The sequence below is a fragment of the Cryptomeria japonica genome, chromosome 3, assembly GCF_030272615.1.
Source record: "Cryptomeria japonica chromosome 3, Sugi_1.0, whole genome shotgun sequence".
Classification (NCBI taxonomy): domain Eukaryota; kingdom Viridiplantae; phylum Streptophyta; class Pinopsida; order Cupressales; family Cupressaceae; genus Cryptomeria; species Cryptomeria japonica.
The window spans coordinates 352,371,391-352,379,518 of record NC_081407.1 but is presented as its reverse complement, the minus strand read 5'-3'; the positions used below and the strand labels follow the sequence as shown (position 1 = coordinate 352,379,518).

General features: G+C 37.1%; 1 protein-coding gene across 2 annotated transcripts; it reads right to left on the bottom strand.

Moving 5' to 3' along the window:
* Window positions 1-898: 898 nt before the first annotated feature.
* LOC131076533 (E3 ubiquitin-protein ligase WAV3) lies at window positions 899-5,824 on the bottom strand. 2 transcript variants are annotated; one of them, XM_058013774.2, is made up of 3 exons: window positions 5,649-5,824; window positions 5,175-5,563; window positions 899-2,998 (listed from the first exon to the last, which is right to left on the bottom strand). In XM_058013774.2, the coding sequence occupies exons 2-3, from the start codon at window positions 5,397-5,399 to the stop codon at window positions 1,070-1,072; spliced, it is 2,154 nt and encodes a 717-aa protein (XP_057869757.2). In that variant the 5' UTR covers window positions 5,400-5,563; window positions 5,649-5,824; the 3' UTR covers window positions 899-1,069. The 2 variants fall into 2 exon arrangements, with proteins under 2 accessions (XP_057869757.2, XP_057869755.2); XM_058013772.2 differs by lacking the exon at window positions 5,649-5,824 and having other exon boundaries at window positions 5,175-5,611.
* Window positions 5,825-8,128: the final 2,304 nt, after the last annotated feature.

Below are 8,128 nucleotides of genomic sequence, written 5' to 3'. Positions count from 1 at the left end.
GATGATGTATCGTTGAAAAGATGAGAATCCCGTCCTTGAGATCTTTGAAGACCTTTGCCTTGCGCTGACTAAATGGTGGGATTTTAACAGTCAAAAACGAATAAATGCATCTAGGGTTAGCGACATGTTTCAAGCAAAGTCAGGCATCTCTGGATTTGAAGCAGATCAGATCAGAATCTTTTTTCATAACCAAGAAAAACAAGAAACCAGGACCACAGATCATAAAAGTTTGAATAATGACAAGCTCGGACTCCACTAAGTCCAGGTCCACGGATCGAGAAGAGTAGCTTTAGAATAAATGTTCAATGAGTAGAAAAGCTTTTGGATTAAGCTTGTTGATCTTGAAGATCTACTGGAGTTCTGCTAATCCAAAAGCTTTTACCATTTTTTTGTTTCAGAATTCTGGACTGAAATTGTAAAAAATTGTACAATAGGTATTTAGAATTAACGTGATCATTCTAACATGATCATATTCTGGTCCAAAATATTGATATTGAAAAATTAAATTCAGAAATAGTGGGGATAATTTTTGAATTGTGGATATCCACCATGAGCTGGTCGAAAAGGGGACAGTAGTTTAAATGGTAGAACATTTCAGTAGCAATTATGAAGTCTTAATGAAGTTTGATTTGAAACGTTGATACTTGAAATTCAAATTCAAACACAGCAATCGTAACTTTAATCGTAACTTTAAGGATTGTAGAAATCTGATAATCTTAAATGGTCACTCTATTGGTTGGAAATAAGCCAGAGTCATGACAATGAGTTGATAAAAGAGGCGCGGACAGATGATAGAGCAATCCAACAGTAATAAAAGATTTTAAATTAGAAACATGGATACTTAAAATTCGAATTTAAAAACAGTAGCACCAGCTTTATGAATTTTGTGAAAATCTGATAACCCTAAATGATCAAATCACATTGATTGGAAATAAGCTACAGCCGTGATAATGAGTTGACCAAAGGAGGACCAAGAGATCCAGCAGCAAATAAAAGATTCAGCTATACATGAACAGTAGCTCAACATTTATACAGGTAAAGGTGAAAAAATACACATATGTGACAGGATTCAGAAGCCAGCTTTCTCAAAACCATGCAGATCGCTGGCCTTAGTTGAAGATTTCCGTTGCACTGCAACCTTAGCAAGTTTCTCTGCAACTTTCCAAGCAGAATAATTTTGAGTTTGAGAAAGCGTGAGCATGTCGACCATAGAAGGAGTTTGATATTCCATGGTGAAAGCGTCCATGCTTTCACCTCGCGTGGTAGCGCGCTGGCGGAAGTGAGAGCTGTGAGAGGAGAGAGCGTAAGCTCTGCCCGATCGTTCATAAGTGTGTTGGTTCTCCATTCTCGACTCAATTTCCGTAAGCTCGGACTGCAAGGCAACACAAAGCTCGTCCGAGCTCCATCTCTGCAAAGCAGCTTTTGCTTTGCGGAGCACCTGCTGCGCTTCTATCATCTTTCGACAGTCCGCCAAAGCCCTGGCCTGCGAAATTGCCTGCGCCGTTTTAACCCTATTTTTCTGCCTCTCCACCACTACATTCCTCTGCGGAACGGCGCGGTCGGGTCTCGATATGGAGACCACTCGCCTTTCCGTCTCTAGGGTTTCCCTCGACACAGGGTCTCTGTACAACAGTTTGACGGCGAGTAAATCAGTAGTAAAATCTTTGGTGGACGGAATGGCCAAATCCACAAGAATGTGTTTTTCCTCCTCGGCGTAAAGATCCCCCAGCTGAACTGTCCCCTGCTTTCCCTCACCGCCAATCTCCGCCCTGTAACTTCCTGCGTGGATGGTCTTGAGTTCGACTCCCTCGAATTGAGGGGAAATCTCCAACCTCACGTCCTGAACCACGACGCTCAGCAGCCCGCCGATGCACTGCGCGAAAGCGTCCTGGACTAAAGATTCCGACTGGATGAACGAAAATGTCCCGCCGGAATCCTCTGCAATTCTGTGCATTGTGGCCGAATCGTGGTCGACGCCGAAGCCGAAAGCATGAATCGGAAAATTGCTCGCAAATTCATGCCTTTCAGTCGACATACAGAATGTATCTTGGCCGTCGGAAAGTAGCATAATGCCAGCCACAGGGTTCCTTTCATGGCGATCTTGAAGAATCTTTACGCCTTTTCGCACACCATCGCCAATATTTGTACCGCCGCTACACACCAGACGGTCGATTACTCGTCTCGCCGATCTCTGCCCGTCATGTGACATGCAAGTTAAAGGGAAAAGCCGCCGGGCTTTGGAAGAAAATACTACTACTGATAAGCGATCCGCTGGGCTGAGGCTTCCAATAACGAAGCTTGTGGCCCGTTTGAGCAGCCCAAGCTTTGTTCCCGCCATGCTCCCACTTATATCCAGAACCGCTACCAGATCCACCGGCGCCCGCAATCTGTTACTTGACGGCCCTGTATCCTTTTTATTGTTCTCTATTATACTTTGCGGAGCTTTTATGTGCACCAGGACTGTAAAATCACCGGCATTTGCAGCGGTTACCGCCTCGGCCTCGGGATGCAGGGCTATGTCGATTTTTTCTTCTCTGCAACTGCTGGTTCCTTCTTCCCTTTGAACTGCAAAAGAATTTATGAATAATTTTTCGTCGTCATTGTATGTCGAGGGTTCGGGAAAATCCGTATTTTGGTTTCCTCTTAAGCCTGCAATGGACTCGTCCAGAATTCTTAGGATGGGATCCATTCTTTTCTGCTCTTGTTCTGCATTTCTTAGGCCTTCTTGCTCTTGGAGCTGCTGTTGGTGGGTGAGGAGCGATGCAGTGCGAGGTAGGGGGTTCGAACTCTGGGGGTGGCCGTGCCAGTGCCATGGGACCTCCTTCCAGCTCAGTCTGCAAACGGGACACGTCAGATTCCCGCGCCTGGCGTACGACGCTATGCAAGGAAAATGAAATGTATGTGAACACTCTGCTGTGAATATTGCGTGCCCCTGTCCTGCTTTCATTGTCTCTAAGCATATTGGGCAGCAGCTCCAGCTCCTGCTCTTGCTCTTGCTCTGCACCATTCAATTCATTCATCACAATTAGGCTAAATAAGCAACTGTTTATGATTTCATAGGGTAAGTAGTTTCTGAATTCAATGGCGTAAGATTTAGTTTATTTAGTATCAATGTTTTGGATCACACATCATATTCTTATCTTAATGCTGTTTCATGGAAAGGACATGACATAGAGAATTTAAAAAAGTAGTTAGAAGACTAAAACTAATCTTTATTTGACATCCACTTACAATTCTTCTCACTGGTCAACTTTGAACTTCTTTTTAAGAAACCCCTAATGTTTTAAGCCACCCTACCATCCACGGGACCACAGTTGGACTGCTCATAGATGCAAGCAGTTTTTGGATTCAACTTTGTAAGATCTATTTAGTATCAATGTTTTGGATTACTATTTGATCTATCATTAGAATAATAAAACATTAGAGGAGTAGAATGATGATGATGAACACAGAATGTGATTTGAGACATTGATATTAAACAGATCTTACATAGTTGAATCTAAAATCTTGGATCACTCTTTGATCTATCATTAGAATAGTAGAAAGTTAGAGGAGTAGAATGATGATGATGGATCACTGAGTGTGATTTGAGACATTGATATTAAATAGATCTTACATAATTGAATCCAAAAACTACTGACACATAATCTAAATGCAGTCAAATATAATATCTTGGAAAATAAGGTGACTGAAAACATTAAAGAAAATAATAAGAAGTAAGAATCGTAAGTGAACATTATTAATCCTGTGGTTACTTTTTCTAATTCGATTAGACTGTCCTGAGAATAAACATTGAAGCCCATGTCCCATGGGACAGCATTAAAGTAGATACCCACCACAAATATTATTCCATTCCAGGCGCATAAACTACACTTCGCCTGGTCAAATATCAAAAGTAAGTGGAGAATCTCCCGGGTAATATTGACTACAATGGCAAACAAGATCTTTGATCTTTGTTATAATTTCTAGTTGTTGTTGTACTGTATGACTGATGTACGACAGTATCGACAGAAGACAGTGAATGAGTCCTCAGGAAACATGTGATTCAAGCTGAAGCAGACTTTTGCTGACGACCCACTTCCTTCAATTAAAGAAATCACGAGGACTTCGACGTTTACAGCACACGATCATCAATAATGGAACAGATTTCGTTGCCCTGGACTGACAATTTTTCGTTTGAGTACATTTCAAACACTTTTACAGTAAAAAAACAAATTAAAGCAAATGACTCTGGACAATAGACATGCTTGCTGGTTAAAGATATGAAATTAGTTTGATTTTTTTTATGAGTTTTTTTACATCAATGTTTTGGATCACACTTTTCAATCTATTAATATGAATTTTTTACAGTTTTTGATAACAGTTTGAAATATTTCTGAATTTTAGTAGAAAGCTTTTTGCATCAATGTTTTGGATCACATTCCACAATCTATCAACATGAAATTTTTACAGTCTTTGATAATAACTTGAAATGTTTCTGAATTTCAGCAGAAAGCTTTTCTACATCAATATTTTAGATCACACTGCACAATCTATCATCAAAACAAAGAAAGTAGATAACACAATAGAGTGGATGCAGATAGCATCATGGAGCGTGATCCACAACAACATTTTGGATCACCTCCCATGATTTATCTGGGAGTGAAGCAGTAGATATCATCATTAAATGTGATCCAAAACAATATTGCAGATCACACTCCATGATTTATCATCAGAATGAAGAAGTAGATAACATCATACAATATGATCCAGAACACGGAAGAAAGTAGATCTTAGTATCAGCAATGTTTCCAATCACACTGAAGAAAGTAGATAGTATCATACACTGTGATCCTGAACATTGAAGAAAGTAGATATCACCATGAACTGTGACCCAAAACATCCATACAAAAAATTCACACAATCAAATCCAAAAACAATATCAAACCATGACTTACTAACATTTTCTCAAATCCAAACCTCACTATTCAGCTGATTCAGTTAACTCGCCATCTTTTCTCTAAACTCTTAACCAATCAAAGATGCAATCAACCCAGAAACACTCATAAACGGATCAAAATCTTGACAACTGTACATTTTGAGTGAACATGAAAGCTACCAATAGCTCTCTCACACAACACAACAAAACTTTTGTGAAAATGAAAACCAGAAAAATGGAAAGCACAAGAACTTACTCTAGAAATGCCAGGAGCAGAGCTGAAAACGCCCCTCTTAGAAGGAGGAGGCTGTGCCACTTCTTTGTCCAAGATTGGGCATTTACCTGCTGTAGCCTTGGCTTTAAGCCTGCAGGCAGAATCCAGATCATCAAATTCTGAAGAAGCTGAATTGAAGCGCTTGAATCCAAGAGCCATTCCAACGCTTGTCCACACACTACTAGTACTACTATTACTACTACCCATCTCTTTCTCTTTGCTGGGTTTCAGTAAAGTCAAGCACTCAAAGCACCCAAGTCCTAAAACGTAACTATTTTATCATTATCTCTGCCTCGTTTTTATCTCTGGTGGGTTTCAGTAAAGTCAAGCAATCACCTCCATTTCAGAGTACACGGACACCAAGATAAAGCCTGCAAAAGTGAGCATATCTTACAGTAAGGCAGTAGTGAAAATGAAAAAGAAAGAAGCCATTTTTTAACATTTTATAGTTATTACATCTGATGTTCACATGGGGTGAGGAAATTGACAAGTTGTGTACGTAGTTGCAGTGGAAGTGGAGCACTGTTCGTTTATTCCACCCGCATTGCTCAACAGAATATCCTAAGCCAATCTAATCCAATCCAGAAAAAAATGCTTTTTGAAGGGCCGTTCTTGGACCAGAGAGAAATTGCACAAGGCACTACCTATGGCTTTAACCTTTTTTATACCCATTATGAAATAACGCCAGATTAAGCAGCTTAGTGTTTGTTTATTTATTCTTTTCAAGGCAAATTGTGCTTCTCACATCACCTCACACCATTAGATAAAACTAAATATAAATGGCTAAAAATTCATATATGTCATTGTAATTAGTATATTCATGTATTGTTTCTCTTTCAATTTTGTGTTTATTTTAGAAAATGTATGAAAGTAGTATATTTCTATGTTAAGTTTGGTTTATAGCTAGGTTCTTATCTACATTCTTATCTACATTGGTTTTAACTCCTATTTGTACCATTTTTCACATGTACTATTTATTCATCATCATCATGTCTTCACTCAAACTTGCTCTAACTTGAGGTTGATTTGTTGTGATACCAAGGTACACAAGAATAAAGCTAAAATTCAAATAAGGAAAATCAAATTTTAAGTCCTCCTACCTCTCCCCTTCTAGACATTATAGATTGGCTAAAAACAAGTTTGTGAGATATGTTACAATGTAATGACACTTAAAAATCTTTATTTGTGTATTTTAATATTATCCAAAACAATTAAGAACATCAAGGACACTTAATTTTGTGATTATTTTAGGGAATGCATGAAACATGACAATATATTCACGAGTGTTATACTTTAATGTTAAGTGTGACTAATAACTAGATTCTTATCCACATTCTTATCTACATTGGTTTTGACTTCTATTTGTATCATTTACTTATCATTATTGTATCTTCATTCAAACATATTCTTGTATATTTGCTCTCTACCTTAAAACCATCTTTTTACTACTAAAGTGGCTTGAGGTTGATTTTGTGTGATACCAAGGTACACAAGAATAAACCTAAAATAGAAATATGGAAAATAAAATTCCAAGTCCCCTTACCCTACTCCTACTAGTCATTGTGGATTGACTAGAAACAAGCTACAAGTGAGACATGTTACTATGTGATGGTATTTAAAAAAATTCATTTGTGTATTTTAATATTATACAAAAAAAAATTAAGGACATCAAGGACACTTAATTTTGTGTTTATTTTAGGGAATGTACAAAGCATAATATAATACATTCACAAGTATTATACTTTAATGTTAAGTCTACCTATAGCTAGATACTTATCCACATTCTTATCTATATTGGTTTTAACTCCTATTTGTACCATTGTTCACATTGTACCATTTACTCGTCATTATTGTATCTTCACTCAAACTCATATGTGCCATTGTAACTAGTATATTCATGTATAATTTCTCGTTTAATTTTGTGTTTATTTTAGGGAATATATGAAATATGATAATATATTCACAAGTAAAGTGTGCTTTATAGCTAGATTCTAATCTGCATTGGCGTTAACTCCTATTTGTACCATTTACTCATCATCATTGTATCTTCGTTCAAAATTGCTCTCATATATTTTCTCTCTACCTTGAAATCACCTTTTTACTACTAAAGTGGCTTGAGGTTGATTTGGTGTGATATCAAGGCACACAAGAATAAACCTAAAATTCAAACTCCAAGTCCCCTTACCTTGCTTTTACTAGTCATTGTGGATTGACTAGAAACAAGTTTGTGAGACATGTTACCATACATGATCATACTTAAATTTTTTTGTTTGTGTATGTTAATAGTATCCAAAAATTAGGGGCATGGAGGACACTTAAATTTATGTTTATTTTAAGGAATGTATGAAATATAATAATATATTCATGAGTGTTTTACTACTTATAGCTAGATTCTTATCCACATTCTTATTTATTTTGGTTTTAACTTTTATTTGTACCATTTTTCATAGATGTACCATTTACTCATCACCATTGTATCTTCATTCAAACTTGCTCTCATATATTTGCTCTCTACCTTCAAATCACCTTTTTACTACTAAGTAGCTTGAGGTTGATTTGATGTGATACCAAGGTACACAAGAATAAACATAAAATTCAAATTTGGAAAATCAAATTCCAAGTCCCCTTACCCTACTTCTACTAGTCATTATGGGTTGACTAGAAGCAAGTCTAACAGACATGTTACTATGTGATGTTATTTAAAAATATTCATTTGTGTATTTTAATATTATCCAAAAACATTAAGGACAACAAGGACACTTAGTTTTGTGTTTATTTTAAGGAATGAATGAAACATAATAATATATTGACATGTAATACAATAATGTTAAGTCTAACTTAGATCCACGTTCTTATCTATATGGGTTTTAACTTCTATTTGTACCATTTTTCACATTGTACCATTTACTCATCATTATTGTATCTTCACTCAAACT